Source organism: Somniosus microcephalus, chromosome 16, assembly GCF_052327205.1.
Source record: "Somniosus microcephalus isolate GS21.2 chromosome 16, FLI_Smic_1.0, whole genome shotgun sequence".
NCBI lineage: Eukaryota > Metazoa > Chordata > Chondrichthyes > Squaliformes > Somniosidae > Somniosus > Somniosus microcephalus.
The window spans coordinates 76,114,771-76,135,325 of NC_141002.1; the positions used below are offsets into that span (position 1 = coordinate 76,114,771).

A 20,555-nucleotide genomic window follows, 5' to 3' on the forward strand; every position below is an offset into this window, starting at 1 on the left:
TGGTGAGATCATTCCTGTCAGATCAAACCTTTTCAAAAGAGTGAGTTTGTTGCTTCGGTGGGTCAGATAGGAAATGCTTTGCCTGGCGTAGTACTCAGCTATACAGCCCAGGAAGTTTCTGGGTTAGCAGCCCACTACGTGCTCAGTTAGCTAATTTCAGCCAGGGTAATAGTGAGGTTACAACAATCGACTGCAGTGTGTTCAGGTCTTGGAGGGAAAAATCAGGCAATGCTCCCATTCCTATCCAATGACTCAAAGAGCACAACGATATTTATAGATGAGGGAGGACATTTGGCCCATCTAACTCATCCTTCCATGGAAACCTATGCTCTTCCCATCACACTGCCTTAACTGCCTCTTAAATGATTTCAGAGTTTTTGCCTGCTGGAAAGTGCACTTGGTAGAAAGTGACCAGGTAGAATGGTCACTTGGATGAGGTACTGGAAGGACAGCACCTATTGAACTGTAACCAGCACATGAGGTTTGTTAAAATTAAAAATGTTATTTTATCTATGGCACGTAAGAATCAACCTTCAGGGGGCTGCTCTAGCAGGTGCTCCAGGGCATTTCTGTTACATGTGATTTGTCCCATTAATGTAACAAGGACTTTACTGCTTACTTTCCAGGATTCTATGATGGTCGGTCTGCACACCTGTGGTGACCTTGCCTCAAATACCTTGCGCATTTTCATGACTAAACCAGAGCTCAAAGCTGTTTGCAGTGTGGGCTGTTGCTACCATCTTCTCTCGGAGGAGTTTGAATTATCGGATGACAGCAAAGGTAAGCAAAATAAAATAGGGTGTGTAATTTGTCAGCAGAGTGCTGGAACTAGAAACCTGCTGAACACAATGAACACACGCTGTGTACTGCAGGAGTTACATTACTGGTAGTGCTGGTAGCAACAATAAAAGGCATTGTGTGAAAAAAATAATAAAAGCATGTTTACAAAATGAAAAATACCTTACGGTACAAGAAAACTAATGGATACATTTTATTTCCTTAGAATAAAAATGTTTATTTAATTGAAGCTACATGCATTTGCCTTCCAAATAGAAATGAAATGAATCTTTAAGTTCTGAAAATCAGCTTCTCTCAATGCATTGTTCCATTTAGTTCAATAGAGGTGATGATTTTCTCACCGTCTGCTCCTGATAGTTCTGGTTTTACTTGACTTACCTCAAAGACATTGGCCCAGAAATTCCAGAATGGGGCTTGCAGCGCGTGCAAGCCCCGTATTTACACTTACCCCGCGCTACTGCCGATCAGCTCCAGGGACGCCTGGAATTGGTGTTTCCAGAAGAAGAATCCCGGGCAGCGTATGACGTCACGCCGCCCAGGAGTGCAGCCAGCGCGAAGTCAGGAGCGTGCAGTGCAAGTGAGACACGCCCCTTGAGGCCTCAGTTTCACTGGACACGCCCCCAATGTTTCTGTCAAGCTGCTAACCATTTTTACATGCAAAGCAGCAGTTTAAATAGGTTTTTGGAAGTTTTTTGAAGATTTTGGTAACTTTCATAAACTTTTTAAAATGTTTACATTATTTTGAGTAATCTGAAGTAGTTTTAAAGAGAATTAAAGCAATTTAAAGACTTTTAAAAGCCCTAAAAGAATTTTTAAAATTCCATTTATTTATTTAGCAATGTCGTCGTCATACGTGTCTTCACACTGTTCCCTTTGGGGAACTGTATGAAGTGGTGGAAGGATTTATGGCCATGATTAACGCTCATTCCGTGACCGTAACCATCTTTGAACCAGCCATTAGGGCGGTTAGTCCTATGGCGGGAGGGTTTTACGGGCTCCCACAAGCTATACAAGGAGGGGGGACCACCCACACCCACGGACGCAAATATCCCACTGGATGTCAACCCAGAATTTAGAGCCGGAGCTCCGACTCCACTTGCCGGGACTGTCTGGAGCGGGGTTCGAAACCCTACCCTGATCTGGCCCAGCGGCGGGGATCCTACCGCTATGACAAAGGCCCAATCCAATTAGCAACGTGAAATGGCAGCATAGGGCTCCAGTCACGGGGAGGGAAAAGGCGCAGGAAACGTATGGGTGTCACCTTTTGTGCGGAGTGGGCCTTTTGCGTAGCAGTAAGCATCCCCGCCGCTGGGCCAGAAGGAGTAGGGTTTTGAACCCCACTCCAGACAGTCCCGGCAAGTGGAGTCGGAGCTCCAACTTTAAATTCTGGGTGGACATCCAGCGGGATGCTTGCGTCCGTGGGTGTTGGTGGCCCCCCCCCCCCTCAGATGGGTTGTGGGAGCCCGTAAAACCCGCCCGCCATAGGACTAACCACCCTAATGGCTGGTTCAAAGATGGTTACGGTCACGGAATGAGCGTTAATCACGGCCATAAATCCTTCCACCACTTCATACAGTTCCCCAAAGGGAACAGTGTGAGGATACGTACGATGATGACCTCTTGCGCAATGCACCTCCTTGGACCCTCAGTCGCAGATGCGAGGGGGCAAGTTGTGCAATTGTTAAATTTTTTATTTTATTGACATGTAAAATGTTGGCCCAGTAATTCCCTTCCAAATGCGCTAGTACGGTCGGGGTACTTACGCGCCTGGCCGGATGAAATGCCGGTTTTCAGCATGCACAGTGCATGTGGGGAAAACCGGCATTTCCTGTCCTCTGAACGAAGGGGTTCAGAGGCAGAACGCGTGCGACTGCACAGGCAGCGCGTGCGCAGTATAATTCGCCGCTTTCATTAATGCTTTCAGTGAGGTCCAGTCATTACAACTTACACATGAAAAAAGCATGGGTACAGTTGCTCCAGAGGCTGCGGAGGAAGATATTTCTTATCGTGGAGCTTCTGAAAGTATGTATGTCTGTATATATTCCTTTGCGTGTTATGTATATATTCCTTTACTTATGTGTATGAATGTATTATTTAATTATGACTTTCAGAGAAAGTAACTTATTGGAAAATCATAATTAAAAATATACATTCATACACATTAGTAAAGGAATATAAAACATACATACATATACGTAAAGGAATATATGTGGACATACATACATAACTCATTCTCACAGTCCATTCACACAGCCACAATTGCTCCTTCTACCTACCGTTCTGAAAACCCGTTTAAAAAAAAAAAAAAAAAATTAAAGTTTAAAACTTAGTTAAAATTTCTTAAAATAACTTCCCTCCCTTTCCCAAACCTAAATATTGCATTTCATAAGCTCCTGCATAAAATATATCTCCTTCCCCAGCCAATGAACAACTTTACACTTGCTTTTTTTAAGTGCAAGTTCTAGGGACTTACCCTCACTGAATCCATCAGTGAAATCTACAAAGTTCACTGCGCAAGCGCTGCCTGTGCAGTCGCACGCGCTGTGAATAGACCTCGGGTCTGGAAATGCCGGCGTTCCCCGCATGCGCTGTTCCTGCTGAACGCCGGCATTTCCAACGGCCAGATGCGTGAGTAACCCGACCGTACTCACGCTTCTGGCCTGGAATTTCTGGCCCATTATTACAGCAGCACTATATCGAAATTTACAAAGAACATTATTACCTTTGCATTTGAATTTCTATATAATTCGAGTATATTATTCCAATTCTCAACAGTATTGTATTATTTTCGCTAGAGCCCCCCCCCCCCCCTAAGCTATTTGTTCAGATTAAAAAATATCAGGACTAAGGCTGGTAATGCATTATTACTCTTTAGTCACCACATTTCAATGCCTTGAGCACATTATATGTGCTCCGAATTTAGCATAATTTTAATGTTTAATTAAGGAGGTGGAAAAACTGCATGGTGCTAAGCAGAATTACTTCAGAAGAAAGAAGGAAAGAAAGGTTAGGGTCTCTTCATTCAGCTGTTTCAACCTGCACCTGAATTCATCCTCCCCCGCCTCCACTGATTGCCTTGCCCACCTCATCTCCCTCAACCTTCCCCTGCATATTGGCTTCCTCATCCACAGACAACCATTCCTTCAACTTTATCATGGCCTCTGAAGTTCCGATCAGTCACAGTTTCTGATCTGATCATTTCTTCATCTGCTTTATACGGCACATCCCTCTGCTCTCTGAAACCTCTTCACTCTTGCTGTCCACCATTGGAAGAAACTAAGCTCAATTCCTTCACAAAAGTCCTTTCAAACACCACCCCTAACCTCCTCTGGTCTATCGACCATGACAACAACAATACCTTTGTGCATCAACTCCACAATTATCTTTCCTCCTCCGCTGCCCTGATCTTTACTAGATCTATAAATGCCCCCTTCCTTCAGTGGCCTGAAATCTGTATACTGTAAGCTTAAACACACATGGTGAGCAGCCTGCCTGGCTGTCAACCATCAAATCTGGATTGATTACCTGAAGCTATACTGTCACTTCATTTCCATGGCCAAATCTTGAAACCATGACCATCCTGGAAAGTGGGTAGAACTCTCAAACCCTCTTTTCCACTGCTCACCATCTCCTGCTATGTTCCTCCAACGTATGCGCTAGTCACACTTCAGGTGCTCATTATAAGGAACTGACGAACGTCTCTCTGTCCAAAGATCATCTGTACATAAGAACATAAGAAATAGGAGCAGGAGTAGGCCATTCGGCCCTTCGAGCCTGCTCCGCCATTCAATGAGATCATGGCTGATCTTCTGCCTCAACTCCATTCACCGGCCCTATCGCCATATCCCTTGATGCCCTTACTAGTCAGAAATCTATCGACTTGTGTTTTGAATGTACCCAATGACTGAGCCTCCACAGCCCTCTGGGGTAGAGAATTCCAAAGATTCACCACCCTCTGTGTGAAGAAATTTCTTCTCATCTCAGTCCTGAATGGCCTACCCTTTATCCTGAGGCTGTGGCCCCTGGTTCTAGACTCCCCAGCTAAGGGAAACATTCTCCCAGCATCCATCCTATCAAGCCCTGTAATAATTTTGTATGCTTCAATGAGATCCCTTCTCATTCTTCTGAATTCAAGAGAATACAGGCCTAGTTTACTCAATCTCTTTTCATACGACAGTCCCGCCATCCCAGGAATCAATATTGTGACCCTTCGTTGCACTTACTCTATGGCAAGTATATCCTTCCTTGGGTAAGGAGACCAAAATTGTACACAGTACTCCAGGTGTGGTCTCACCAAGGCCCTATATAATTGGAGTAAGACTTCTTTACTCCTGTACTCAAATCCTCTTGTAATGAAGGCCAGCATAGCATTTGCCTTCCCAATGGCTTGCTGCACCTGCACATTCGCTTTCAGTGACTCATGTACAAGGACACCCAGGTCCCTTTGAGCATCTGCATTCCCCAATCTTTCACCATTTAGGAAATACTCTGCCTTTCTGTTTTTTCTACCAATGTGGATAATTTCACATTTATCCACATTATATTCCATCTGCCATGTTCTCGCCCACTCACTGAGCCTGTCGAGATCCCCTTGAAGCCTCTTCACATCCTCTTCGCAACTGACACTGCCACCTAGCTTTGTATCATCAGCAAATTTGGAAAAGTTACATTTAGTCCCCTCATCCAATAGATTGTGAATAGCTGGGGCCCAAGCACCGATCCTTCAGTACCCCACTAGTCACAGCCTGCCATCCTGAAAAAGACCTGTTTATCCCTACTCTTTGTTTTCTGTCTGTTAACCAATTCTCAATCCATGCTAGTATATTACACCCAATTCCATGTGCCCTAATTTTGTTCACCAACCTCTTGTGTGGGACCTTATCGAAGGCCTTCTGAAAATCCAGATGCACCACATCTACTGGTTCCCCTTTGTCTACTCCACTAGTTACATCCTCAAAGAACTCCAATAGGTCTATCAAACAGGATTTCCCTTTCATAAATCTATGTTGACTCTGCCCAATCTTACTATTAGTTTCTACGTGCCCAGTTATTACATCCTTTATAATAGATTCCAGTATTTTCCCAACTACTGATGTGAGGCTAACAGGTCTGTAGTTCCCCGTTTTCTCTCTCCCTCCTTTCTTAAATAGCGGGGTTACATTTGCTATCCTCCAATCTGCAGAAACTGTTCCAGAATCTATAGAATTTTGGAAGATGACAACCAATGCGTCCACTATCCCAATGGCCACCTCTTTCAAAACCCTAGGATGTAGGTCATCCGGTTCTTGGTATTTATCGACTTTTAGTCTCATTAATTTTGCTAGTACCTGTACTGTTTTTTTACTAATAATTTCTTTTAAGTTTCTCTTTCTCGTCTCTCCCTTGGTTTTCTCGTGTTTCTGGGAGGTTTTTTGTGTCTTCCTCCGTGAAGACAGAAACAAAGTATTTATTTAATTTCTCTGTCATTTCCTCATTCCCATTATAAATTCTCCCGTCTCTGACTGTAAAGGACCTACATTTACCTTTGCCAGTCTTTTCCTTTTCACATACCGATAGAAGCTTTTACAATCTGTTTTTATATTTTTCACTAGTTTGTGCATTTTCCCTTTCTTTATCAATTTCTTGGTCCCCCTTTGCTGATTTCTAAAAAGATCCCAATCCTCAGGCTGACCGCTTTTTCTGGCAATTTTATAAACTTCCTCCTTTGACTTAATACTAGCTTTAATTTATTTTGTTAGCCATGGTTGGATCACTTTTCCTTTTGGGTTTTTATGCCCTAGAGAAATATATGTTTGTTGCAAAATATGAATCATTTCCTTGAATGTTAGCCACTGTATGTCCACCTTCATACCTTTTAGTGTAGTCTCCCAATCTACCATGGCCAACTTGCCCCTCATACCCTTGTAGTTTCCTCTGTTTAGATTGAAGACCTTAGTTTCAGATTGGATGACATCACTCTCAATCTCAAACTTAATGTAAAATTCAATCATATTATGGTCACTTGTCCCTAAAGGCCCCTTTACCACAAGATTATTGATTAGCCCTTTCTCCTTACACAGTACCAGACCCAGAATAGTCTGTTCCCTGGTTGGTTCCTCCACATACTGATCCAGGAAACCAGCTCGCATGCATTCCAAGAATTCGTCCTCCACACCATTAGTGGTAATTTGATTTGCCCAGTCAATATGTAAATTAAAGTCCCCCATGATTACCGTATTGCCCTTGTTACATGCACTTCTAATCTCTTAATTGATACTGTGCCCTACATTACCATTGTAGGGCACTAGTTTAAATCCTTCCCAACAGCACTAGAAAACCCCCCTGCGAGGATGTTGGTCCCGCTTTTGCCGAGGTGTAACTTGTCCAGCTTGTATAGGTCCCACCTTCCCCAGAATCGGTCCCAATGCCTCAGGAATTTAAATCCCTCCCTCCTACACCATCTCTCCAGCCACGCATTCATCTGGTCTATTCTCCTATTTCTGCTCTCGCTAGCACATGGCACTGGGAGTAATCCTGAAATTACTACCTTTGAGGTCCTGCTTTTTAATTTATTTCCTAGCTCTTTATATTCTGCTTGCAGGACCTCGTCCCTCTTTCTACCTATGTCGCTGGTACCGATATGGATCACGACCTCTGGCTGTTCACCCTCCCCCCTTCAGAATGTCCTGCAGCCGCTCAGTGACATCCTTGACCCTGGCACCAGGGAGGCAACGTACCATCCTGGAGTCATGTCTGCGACCACAGAAACATCTATCTGTTCCCCTTACAATAGAATCCCCTATCATTATTGCTCGCCCACTCTTTTTCCTCCCCTCCTGTGCAGCTGAGCCACTCGTAGTGCCATGGACTTGGCTCTTGCTGCATTCCTGAGAAACCATCTCCCCCGGCAGTATCAAAAACAGAAAATCTGTTGGAGAGGGAGATGGACCCAGGGGACTCCTGCACTACCTTCCTAGTTCTTTTATTCTGTTATCTTATATCTTGCTCTACTCCCTCTTATATCTCACTGTTTCCGTCTCCATATGCCAATCTGCTTTTTTTCATGCTTCCTCTTATGCATAACAACAAAAGCGTTAAAGGACAACTTTCCTTGCCCCCCCCACCCCACCGCTTCAGCACTGGACAGGAGCAGAGACCAGCGACCAGAAGGTGCCAATTTCCTGTATATATCTGTGGGGAGGTTTAAAAATTAAAATAGGAAGATTTGCCTTCCAGTCTTCAGTCCCAGAATCCCCACGAGGGTCAGTGGGGATCTGGAGATGGTCCAAAACTCCAAGTTTCACTTGGCACCCCATCCCATCTCATTAGCTTAGCTGCAATGGATCTGAGCCTACTGCAGGCACAGGCCCAGCCCTGCCTCTTCATGAAAGCCTCAAATATCTCAGCACAACATGAAAGGGATGGAGATTCGGCAAAATGGATCTCCACCTCTTTTTCCTGACCTTTGCGCCCAGGAAATTGTGTACTCCCCTGGGGCAAGGGTCAGGAAAATTGTCCTTTTAATCTTCTCTCAAGGTTTCTTCTCGTGTATCCTGCATGATCACCTACTGTACCTCGGATCCAAATTAAATGATCAAAATCACTCCCTCATTTTGGCAACTTGAGATGCTTTCCCTCAGCAACATCACCCAGAAGCATGAGGCCAACTTCTACATTTATACTACAGTAATGACACCCAGCTTCTGTGCCTCCACCATCTATTCCAAGGCTATTGCTACACTCTCCAATGACTTATCCAAGCAACAACAATAGCAGCAACAACTTGCAATTATATAGCACCTTACATGTCAAAAAATATCCCAAGGTGCTTCACAAAGGCCTAATTTTAAAAATGGATGCCGTGCCAAAGAAGATAGCATTTGGAGGGGTGATCAAAAGCTTTGGTCAAAGAAGTGGGTTTTAAAGAGTGTCTTAAAGGAGGAGAGGGAGGTTGAGAGATGGAGGGGTTTAGGGAGCGAATTCCAGAGCATGGGGCCTAGGCATGGCCTGCAGGTACAGCCACCAATGATGGGACGAAGGGAGGGGAGATACAAAAAAGCCAGAGTCAGAAGAACAGAGTGTTCAGGGGGTAGAGCTGGAGGGCGTTAGTTATGGAGGGGCGAGGCCACAAAAGGATGTAAACATGATGATGGGAATTTTAAATTAGAGGCATTGGACCGGGAGCCAATGTAGGTCAGCATGGACAGGGGTGATGTTTGAGCAGGATCTGGTGCAGGATAGGATACAAGCTATAGAGATTTGGATGAGCTGAAATTTACAGAGTTTGGAGGATGGGAGGTTGGTCAGGAGAGCATGGATAAGTTAAGTTTGGAAGTGACAAAGGCTTGGGCGAGGGTTTCAGCGGCAGATTGGCTACGGTAAGGGTGGAGACGGACAAGGTTACGAACGTGGAAGTAGGCTGTCATTATGATGGAAAGGATGTGGTGTTAGATGCTCAGTGCGGGGTAGAATAGGATGCTGAAGTTCCAAGCAGTTTGATTCAGCCTGAGACAGTGGCCGTGGAGAGATAATGGGGCAGAATTTGTGGTCGGTATGACGGCATACTCTCGGAGTACGCCCTCATACCGCCTTTGAAATGGACCGCAAGTTCGGGATTTCCACATCCGCTAAATCCCGAACTTGCAATCTGTCAAGTTCCGACTTGACAAATCATCTGCTCTGACTGTATTATCCTCATTGTTACTGCAGAGTTGGGCTAATTGCCTACCAACTGCCCAGCAATTATACATTAATTATGCAGGAGCCTGTTTGCACAGCGTAAGGGGACACAGGTCATGATAAAAAATCTTCATCAGACGCTTTTTTGTTTAAATTACTATGAATATGTTTGCCCTTTACACTGAGCCTGCCTGAGGGATTAGCAAGCCTCCAAAAGTTCAGTTGAATATTATCTGAAGGTACAGCTCTGCTTGAATAAAGTGGTTAAGTAACCTGCAGTGTAGTCTGATTGCTTCTGGTCTATTGATATTTTTCTCCAAAATTCATTTCTAATTCTAAGAATGTAAATCCAGACTGAGGTGAGTGAGAGACCTTCTGTTTCCTGATTGGCGCACCGCCCCACGTGATCCCAGGTACGCTTATGCACACAGTGTGCCCCTGGGATCCACGGGCCGCTACACTGCGTTCAACTCCGCAGCATCTAACAGCAACTTCTCGAAAGAGGGTTCCCAGCAGGTAAGTGGCGGCACGCCATAGCTACACCGGCGACCGCAATTTCAGGGCCGTGGAATCATTGGCAAGGGGAGAGAGTTTGTGGTGGGGGCCGAAGACAGTGACTTCAGTCTTCCCGATTCTTAGCTGAAGAAAATTGCGGCTCATCCAATACTGAATGTACAGGCTTAGGTTTTCCCTAACAAAACTAAGACAAATTAGAACTTGAAAGCAACAACTGGCCTAAGACAAACCAGACTAGTAACTTCCAACTAGTCCGATATTCATGCCACAAGTCTGTTTTTTAAAATAAAAGTTGCTAATCAGCTTATCGAGGATGCCAGATCTGGAAATTTTGTCCATTGTTTTTTTTTCTGCTTAAGCAAAATTGTCTGTCTTTATCAAATAAAATTGTCACAGATATTTGAAGGGATAAGTTAAACAACTCGATTCTTCATTTGAAGGTCAGGGTTGCTGCACTGTAAGTCAGAAGAGAACTACTGGGAAGGGAAGGTGCCTGGCTGTAATCCAGTGGCATCATAAGCTTGAATGGTTCATGAAAGTTTCCCATGAGGTAAATGAGAGCCTTTAATTCACTTTCCAGCACCTGATGATGTATAAAATATAAATTATTAATAAACATTCATTCAGAAATTTCCCTGGTTTGTTCTGTATTCAGACTTGCCATTATTAGCCGGTGCTGATTATCAGTTAAAAGTAGTTTTCGATGAGCCTTGCTAAAGTGTGTTGTGCTCCTTTGTGATATAATTACTGAAGATTTTTATGCGACTCCCAGGAGGGTGTTACAGGGATGTGTTATTTTCACAGTAATGGGCTGTTTATTTCCTGAGAGGTTCAAAATTGTAAATCCATGAAATATGCGTAAAAGCAACTTTTTTATTTTTCAGAATAAATTATCTGAAAAACCCAAGGCATGTAACAGGAAGTGAAGATTATGGAAAATTAACCACTTATTGATTTTTGGCCATGTTACTAGCGATTTTACCTTTTGGGATTTTAGATTACTTTACCACGGAAGGTGGTGGGAGGGGGTTATATAATTTATATTAAAATGTGATTTTAAGTTAAAGTTGCTTTCAAGATGCTAAGATTTTGCAGGACAGCCACATCTTGGGAATGTGGATCAGATGTTAGGCAAAATGTCTGTCCAGATGTCCTCCGACAATGGAGGTTCATTAAAAACACCCCAACAAACATTCACACCAAAGGCATTGGACTGTCATACTTCTGAGCTTTGCAAAAGCTAGTGTCCCTAGTCCCACACCTGGGATGGGAAGTAGCTGGTTTAATTGACAGCTTTGCAGTTGAGAAAAGGAATCATAGGTTAAACTTGCCACAAAAGAACAAAGACCCGTGTTTTGCAGGTCAATTGGTAAAAGGTGTGTTGAGAGAGAGGTAAAAACCTAGGCCAACCTATCTTAAGCAAAGAGCCAGCTGGGTCTGATGGTAATAGGGCTGTCCACAAGAAAGTGTTGCTTTGGCGGCTAATGGTGGTATTGTGGTGTATTTTTGTTGTTTTCTTTGTGGAGGAAGGACTGAAGTTAAGTTGAAGTAACGTAATATTTGCTATAACTGTTACCCTGTACATTCACTTACTGACTGTAAAATAAAGCAGCTCAACGATTGGGAATTCTGACCATGTCCCACTGAAGTGCGAATTGCTCTGCCTTTCAGAAGATTGGGGAAGTACACATGAGCGTACATGTGAGGATCATGGTATCCAGTTCATATAACAAAAGAATATCATTGTTATAGCCCCTCACCTTCTCCCTCCCCCCACCGCAGGCTACTCCACATATTGGGTAGTGAAAGCAAACTCCTTATGAGAGATGTAGGTCTGCTAATGGGAGACATTTGTAAACGGCACTTGTACTCATGGAGACCACATCACAAGTGGTTTATTTTCTATAATCTATTGGTCCCTTTTATGTTTTATTTGCACTACACGCGTTGTTTTTTCAGCTCTAATTTTCTTCTGAAGTACAGTTATAAAGATTTATTTGCTTGTTTTGGCCAGGCTTACTTCTGCGCACTGGCTCCCCATTGTGATGTCATGCCGTGTGTCATGGCTTGACTGCTGTTTCACAGCCCAAAGTGAACGTTTGATGTGAGTTCCAGCAGTGGCTTGCAGGAGGCACCAAGCATTGGTCAGAAACCACTTCCCATGCTTACGGTATATGTTAAAACAAGCCAAAGTGTCAGTCCTGACTAATGCTTGAATTAGATCTTGGTCTGTTTTAACAGACTGTCAGATTGTGAAATCAGTATAATGCTCAGCAGAGGCACTGTTGAGTGGCCAGTCTGCTCTGCTGAGATAGTATTCTGGAGGAGAAAAAAAACCATGAATGTGATTAGCCCACTGAAATGACATTCAAATTGCACAGGCATATGACTTAATTGAAACAACCCACACCCTTGTGCTGCTGATTCCTGCATAGCTGATATAGGAGCAATAGCAATCTTAGAATTGTTAGTCAAATGTCCTTGCGTAAAAAAAAAATAGCTGCAGTTTTATTTACGCTCTTTGTCTTGATGGCGGAGAAATCTAGCGTACCATGATACAAACAAATATATTTGTGTTGTGCCTTGAAGTTTCCTGCTGATAAATTAATATCCATGGTCAATTTTAAATGAGTTCCTGATATTCTGGAATGACATCTGAGTGCTGAGGAAGAAATGGCCTCACACAGTGCAGGAAGTTTTAAAAGGCTATTTCCTCCCCAGGTGTAGGTCCAGGAATAAAAATGAGGCACTAAGACTATTGGGGAAACCCCAGTCGATTGGGATTAGGGCTTTATAATAAAAATGTGTTCATTATATCTTTTTCTCCCTATATTTCTTAATGTCTCCCAGTGTTGCCCACCCGTCACCATCTGCTCCCAGGCTTCAGCTTATGTTGCCGAGGGACCAGTTGCTGGGGCTTAGAAGAGACCAGTCTAGCTTAACTCATCAACTTTTCCCTCTCATCCAGTGGGGTTAATGACTGCTGTCTGCTCAACATCTCCTACAATGTCATGTCGGAGGTCAGTCAGTAGCTCGCTATGGTGAGAATCAGGAGCATGAATCATCCTGCTGCCTTGTAGCACAACACATTGGACCTCCAGCATGCTGTACCACCGTGCCACCTCCTGGGGTCCATTTTTTTGAATAGACTTCTAGCATATGGCTGTGGAACACCACTGTTGCATTGTCGCTGAGGTGTAAGTATGGATACATCCCATTAACGAAAAGAAGGACGTTGCATTTATATAGCGTCTTATAAGATCTCAGGACATCTCCAAGTACTCTACAGCCAATGAAGTACTTTTGTAGTCACTGTTGTAATGTAGGAAACAAGGCAGCCAATTTGCACACTGCAAACTCCCACAAACAGCAATGTGATAATGACCAGATACAGGAAACTTCGCGATATCCGGCACCGACGGGACCGAGCTGCTGCCAATCTATCAAAACTTCCGGATAGACCAGCGCTAATGTTGAAGGATACGGAGGTTTTCATCTCCGTATCTGACAACAAACACTGTAGCTTAGCAACAGCTTGTAAACACTCGGCCCGTACCTTGGAAGCATCTCTGAAGCTGTTGCTAAGCTACAGAGACGCTTTCCAGAGCCTGACATTGTTTTTAAAAAAAAAAAATGCTAGGAGAAGAAAAAGAACCTAACCAAAACGGCTGCTGATTTCTGCCGTTAGATCGAGGTTTCCGGACACACAACCTCTGGATAAACCAAAGTTTCCTGCAATCTGTTTTAGATTTTTTTTACATAAAGCTACTTTGGCAGTGCCTCAGGTGTAGTATTATTACCATTTCATTTCACAGAGGCAGTTTGATAGTTTTGGTCAAGCCAGTGAGAGTGGCAAATGATGCAGCAAATCGTACATGATAGTAAATACCATTATCACAGTAGTGACAAAATATACCACTTGTCTGGATGTAGAAAAAAAAAAGACCTCCATATACCTCCAATACAAGCATATCCTTCCTTATTTAAGGAAGGATATACTTGCATTGGAGGCAGTTCAGAGACGATTCACTAGGTTAATTCCAGAGATGAGGGGTTTTTACTTAATGAGGAAAGGTTGAGCAGGCTGGGCCTATCCTCATTGGAATTTAGAAGAATGAGAGGAGATCTTATCTAAACATATAAGATACTGAGGGGGCTCAACAGGGTAGATGCAGAGAGGATGTTTCCCCTCATGGGGAAATCTAGAACTCGGGGGCACAGTCTCAGAATAAAGGGTCACCCTTTTAGAACTGAGATGAGGAGGAACTTCTTCTCTCAGAGGGTTGTAACTTTGTGGAATTCTCTGCCCCAGAGAGCTGTGGAGGCTGGGTCATTAAATACATTTAAAGTGGAGATAGACAAATTTTTGCAAGATAAGGGAGTGAAGGGTTATGGGGAGCGGGCTGGGAAGTGGCTTTGAGCCCAAGATCAGCCATGATCTTATTGAATGGCGGAGCAGGCTCGAGGGGCCAAGTGACCTATTCCTGCTCCTATTCCTCCTTCTTCTTATCGTGTCCACGGACAGTCTATACATAGCCCAGCCAGAACTGGACACATTTTTGCGCCTTGTTGTTGAATTCAGCAAGATCTGCAACAGTGCAGGGTTCCTCTAACGATGGGCATTGTAGGAGATGTTGCATAGTCTGTGCCTCAGTTCCACATTCACAAGTTGTCGGGCTGGTTGAATATCCCCATTTGCTTAGTGACACCATTGAGCAACCTACACCGGTCCTAAGTCTGTTAAGGCACTTCCAGGTTGTCCAGTTGCAATTAGCTCCTGGGGGAAGGCTTTCATCAGGTAAAATTTCCATCGCTGGGGGTTGTTCAAGACTGGCGAGCCGGTCTTTCCACAAGGCGATGCGGGCTTCAGATGAGGTTGATTGTAATGGAACAACACTGTTCATGAAGCTCTTCCTTGATTTTAGGCGGCTGGGTGTAGGTGTGTGACAATGCAGAGGGTGCCTCTCATCTGATGTTTGACGGAGTCGCTCTTTCTTGCTGGCTACCGTTCTTCTTATATCAGGGGGAGCGATACCCGCCAGGATATATAGGCTGTTGGTGTTTGTTGGTTTTAAGCAACCTGTGATAAATCAGCAGCTTGCATTCAGAACGGCATCCATCTTCTTGGCATGAGTAGACCTTTCCCATGCAGGGCAGGCGTATTCAGCAGTGGAATAGCAAAGAGCAAGTGCACTGGTTCGCAATGTTTTCGGGCTTGCTCCCCATCTTGTGTTAGTGAGCTTATTCAGGATGTTGTTTCGTGCGCTCACTTTTGCCTTTTCCTTATTATCTCCTTATCCTCCTATTCCTTATGTTATATAGCACCTTATAACATCTCTGAGAAACATCTCAAAGCACTTTTCATACAATGAATTGCTTTGAAGTGCAGTGACTGTTGTTATGCAGGCACAACTGGCAGCTATTTTGACAACAACTAGATCCCATGAACAGCAATAAGCTAAGTGAGCAGTTAGAATCTGTTTTGGTGCTATTAGTGTAGAGTTGTAACCTGCAGTTGATACTTTAAGTTGACAGTGTAGCGATCAAAAAGGCCTGCTGTATTACTTTACTTCAGCCTGAGTGATGGGGAGAAGGGAGAGTGTTCCATTTCAGATTCATTGCATGTTGAAAACTAATCACAGTTATGGAGAGAATAATTTAGAGCTGATTTCAGGAGGTTTTCTTTATCTTTCCCTGGCGTTATTTTCATCACCACTGCTGTCAGATCAAAACCCTTCTTAAAGTTTGGCATTAAACTTATCAACACCATTCACCAGCGGTGAAATTACTTTAGGACATGACTTGTGTACATTATTTATGAGCACTTAGATTAAACCCTAATGTTGTCAACCATCTCCATTTGTGACCGTAATCACAACCACATAATTTTATTTAATGTCTCAAGATGGAATCTACAAATCTACATCAAAAACATCACATTATGCTGACAGAGTTAAATATTACCCCACACTTATGGATTCACCGATTGCTTTACACACTGTACTATACCATAGAACTTGCCATTTTCACATTACCCCAGTTACCTCCAAAGAATTCTTTATTATAATTAAAGAGCAGAGAAAACAACTTGATTCCAGTCTTGTGGATTCAGCTGCATACATGCTTTTCCACCCTCTCATATTACTCCCCATAGTTAGAATTTGGCTTTCGTTCCAACGTAATCCCTGCCATGGATTTAATGATGTACTTGCCCGAGTTTAGTACTAGTACCTCACTTGCAGCTGTGTCTGATCCTTGCTTGGTTCTGTTTTGCATTCATTTTTTATTGTGTTTATCTGGCAGCAATTTAGCCAATTTTTTTCTTCCTGTACTGTCTTTCTGTTGTTTCTTTGGCCTCTACCATCAGTTTTTTCCCACGAGGTGCCTTCAGAATAGTCAGCAATTTGACTTTGATATCTGTCCTTTGGATGATTAATTTTGTCAAAATATTTACAGTCTGCACTATAGGTATAATAGTTTCAACTTGTCAAGATGCGTTTGTTATATTGAAATATAACTGTCACAGGAAATTGATGTGACTTCTATTTTCATCAAATATTAAAGGAGTAGTGTATTTTACTGGGAAATCACACAATCCTTAGAAATGGAGATGTGTACACTTATTAGTGTCTTTCAGCCATCAGTTAGTATTTTCTTTTATTTGTTCATGGGATGTGGGCGTTGCTGGCAAGGCTAGCATTTATTGCCCATCCCTAATTGCCCTTGAGAAGGTGGTGGTGAGCTGCCTTCTTGAACTGCTGCAGTCCGTGTGGTGAAGGTACTCCCACAGTGCTGTTAGGGAGGGAGTTCCAGGATTTTGACCCAGCAACGATGAAGGAACGGCGATATACTTCCAAGTCAGGATGGTGTGTGACTTGGAGGTGGTGGTGTTCCCATGCGCCTGCTGCCCTTGTCCTTCTAGGTGGAAGAGGTCGCGGGTTTGAGAGGTGCTGCCGAAGAAGCCTTGACGAGTTGCTGCAGTGCATCTTGTAGATGGTACACACTGCAGCCACGGTACTCCGGTGCTGGAGGGAGTGAATGTTTAAGGTGTTGGATGGGGTGCCAATCAAGCAGACTGCTTTGTCCTGGATGGTGTCAAGCTTATTGAGTGTTGTTGGAGCTGCACTCATCCAGGCAAGTGGAGAGCATTCCATCACACTCCTTACTTGTGCCTTGTAGATGGTGGAAAGGCTTTGGGAAGTTAGGAGGTGAGACAGTCTCCACAGAATACCTAGCCTCTGACCTGCTCTTGTTGCCACAGTATTTATGTGGTTGGTCCAGTTAAGTTTCTAGTCAATGGTGACCCCCCAGGATGTTGATGTTGGCGGATTCGGCAATGGTAATGCCGTTGAATGTCAAGGGGCAGTGGTTAGACTCTCGCTTGTTGGAGATAGTCATTGCCTGGCACTTCTGTGGCGCGAATGTTACCTGCCACTTATCAGCCCAAGCCTGAACTACGTCCAGGTCTTATTGCATGCAGGCATGGACTGCTTCATTATCTGAGGAGTTGTAAATGGCACTGAACACTGCAGTCATCAGCGAACATCCCCATTTCTGACATTATGTTGGAGGGAAGGTCATTGATGAAGCAACTGAAGATGGTTGGGCCTAGGACACTGCCCTGAGGACCCCCTGCGGCGATGTCCTGGGGCTGGGATGATTGACCTCCAACAACCACAACCATCTTCCTTTGTGCTAGGTATGACTCCAGCCAGTGGAGTGTTTTCCCCCCCGATTCCCATTGACTTCAGTTTTACTAGGGCTCCTTGATGCCACACTCGGTCAAATGCTGCCTTGATGTCAAGGGCAGTCACTCTCACCTCACCTCTGCAATGCAGCTCCTTTGTCCATGTTTGGACCAAGGCTGTAGTGAGGTCGGAAGCCGAGAGGTCTTGGCGGAACCCAAACTGGGCATCAGTGAGCAGGTTATTGGTGAGTAAGTGCCGCTTGATAGCACTGTTGATGACACCTTCCATCACTTTGCTGATGGTTGATAGTAGACTGATGGGGTGGTAATTGACCGGATTGGATTTGTCCTGTTTTTTGTGGACAGGACATACCTGGGCAGTTTTCCACATTGTAGGATAGATGCCAATGTTGTAGCTGTACTGGAACAGCTTGGCTAGAGTCACGGCTAGTTCTGGAGCACAAGTCTTTAGCACGATAGCCGGGATGTTGTCGGGGCCCATAGCCTTTGCTGTATCCAGTGCGCTCAGCCATTTCTTGATATCACGTGGAGTGAATCGAATTGGCTGAAGACTGGCTTTTGTGATGGTAGGGACCTCAGGAGGAGGCCGATATGGATCATCCACTCGGCACTTCTGGCTGAAGATGGTTGCAAACGCTTCAGCCTTGTCTTTTGCACTCACGTGCTGGGCTCCACCAGCATTGAGGATGTGGATATTCATAGAGCTTCCTACTCCCGTTAGTTGTTTAATGGTCCACCACCATTCACGACTGGATGTGGCAGGACTGCAGAGCTTTGATCTGATCCGTTGATTGTGGGATCTCTTAACCCTGTCTATAGCATGCTGTTTCTGCTTTTTAGCATGCATGTAGTTCTGTGTTACAGCTTCCCTAGTTTGGCACCTCATTTTTAGGTATGCCTGGTGCTGCTCCTGGCATGCTCTTCTACACTCCTTATTGAACCAGGGTTGGTCCCCTGGCTTGATAGTAATGGTAGAGTGAGGGATATGCCGGGCCATGAGGTTACAGATTGTGGTGGAATACAATTCTGCTGCTGCTGATGGCCCACAGCACCTCATGGATGCCCAATTTTCAGCTGCTAGATCTGTTTTGAATCTATCCCATTTAGCACGGTGGTAGTGCCTCACAACATGATGGAGGGTGTCCTCAGTGTGAAGACGGGACTTCGTCTCCTCAATGACGGTGGCCACTGCTACCAATACTGTCATGGACAGCTGCATCTGCAACAGGTAGATTGGTGAGGACGAGGTCAAGTAGGTTTTTTCTTTGTGTTGATTCTCTCACCACCTGTCACAGGCCCAGACTGGCAGCTATGTCCTTCAGGACTTGGCCAACTCGGTCAGTCATGGTGCTACTGAGCCACTTTTGGTGACGGACCTTGAAGTCCCTCACCCAGAGTACATTCTGTGCCCTTGCTACTCTCAGTGCTTCTTCCAAGTGGTGTTCAACATGGAGGAGTACTGATTCATCTGCTGAGGGAGGGCGGTAGGTGGTAATCAGCAGGAGGTTTCCTTGCCCATGCTTGACCTGATGCCATGAGACTTCATGGGGTCCGGAGTCAATGTTGAGGACTCCCAAGGCCACTCCTTCCCAACTGTATACCACTGTGCTGCCACCCCTGGTGGGTCTGTCCTGCCGGTGGGACAGGGCATACCTTATGCTTTAAAACTGCTGGTTTGAGGCAGCCTTGGAACAAATGTGTACATTCTCACTAATGCCTAATAGTTTGTTTCCAATTTTCTCCTCCAAAGCAGTGATTTGTGCTGTGTGTGTGTAGTTTAACTGTACATCACCTAAGGCAGTGAATGTCACTGAGCTATTGGACTATGGAGGCATTACCACTAAGTCCAATCCTGACCATACCCTATGTCCACATGTATGCAGTTTCCAGACTGCATATTGAGACGTTTATCCTTCCTAGTCCAGGGACAATTGGGCCAATTGTAATGCCTTTACTGCTGGCCTGGCTGAGGTTAGTTAACTCAGGGATAACTTAGGGACACACTTGAGGCCTTCCTAGTCTGTGTGGTTCAGTACCCCCCCAGTCTGTGTGGTTCAGTACCCCCCCAGTCTGTGTGGTTCAGTACCCCCCAGTCTGTGTGGTTCAGTACCCCCCAGTCTGTGTGGTTCAGTACCCCCCCAGTCTGTGTGGTTCAGTACCCCCCAGTCTGTGTGGTTCAGTACCCCCCAGTCTGTGTGGTTCAGTACCCCCCCAGTCTGTGTGGTTCAGTACCCCCCCAGTCTGTGTGGTTCAGTACCCCCCAGTCTGTGTGGTTCAGTACCCCCCCAGTCTGTGTGGTTCAGTACCCCCCCAGTCTGTGTGGTTCAGTACCCCCCAGTCTGTGTGGTTCAGTACCCCCCAGTCTGTGTGGTTCAGTACCCCCCAGTCTGTGTGGTTCAGTACCCCCCAGTCTGTGTGGTTCAGTACCCCCCAGTCTGTGTGGTTCAGTACCCCCCAGTCTGTGTGGTTCAGTACCCCCCAGTCTGTGTGGTTCAGTACCCCCCCAGTCTGTGTGGTTCAGTACCCCCCCAGTCTGTGTGGTTCAGTACCCCCCCAGTCTGTGTGGTTCAGTACCCCCCCAGTCTGTGTGGTTCAGTACCCCCCCAGTCTGTGTGGTTCAGTACCCCCCAGTCTGTGTGGTTCAGTACCCCCCCAGTCTGTGTGGTTCAGTACCCCCCCAGTCTGTGTGGTTCAGTACCCCCCAGTCTGTGTGGTTCAGTACCCCCCAGTCTGTGTGGTTCAGTACCCCCCCAGTCTGTGTGGTTCAGTACCCCCCAGTCTGTGTGGTTCAGTACCCCCCAGTCTGTGTGGTTCAGTACCCCCCCAGTCTGTGTGGTTCAGTACCCCCCCAGTCTGTGTGGTTCAGTACCCCCCA

At 45.0% G+C, this 20,555-nt stretch overlaps 1 protein-coding gene across 1 annotated transcript in view; it reads left to right on the plus strand.

The window, feature by feature from the left end:
• Positions 1-20,555, plus strand: part of LOC147106303 (putative methyltransferase-like protein 25) — a 64,056-nt gene that overhangs the window by 33,658 nt on the left and 9,843 nt on the right. The window contains exon 5 of the mRNA XM_086009292.1: positions 627-780. Within this exon, the coding sequence (XP_085865418.1) occupies positions 627-780 (154 nt within the window). The remainder of the gene's footprint in view (positions 1-626; positions 781-20,555) is intronic.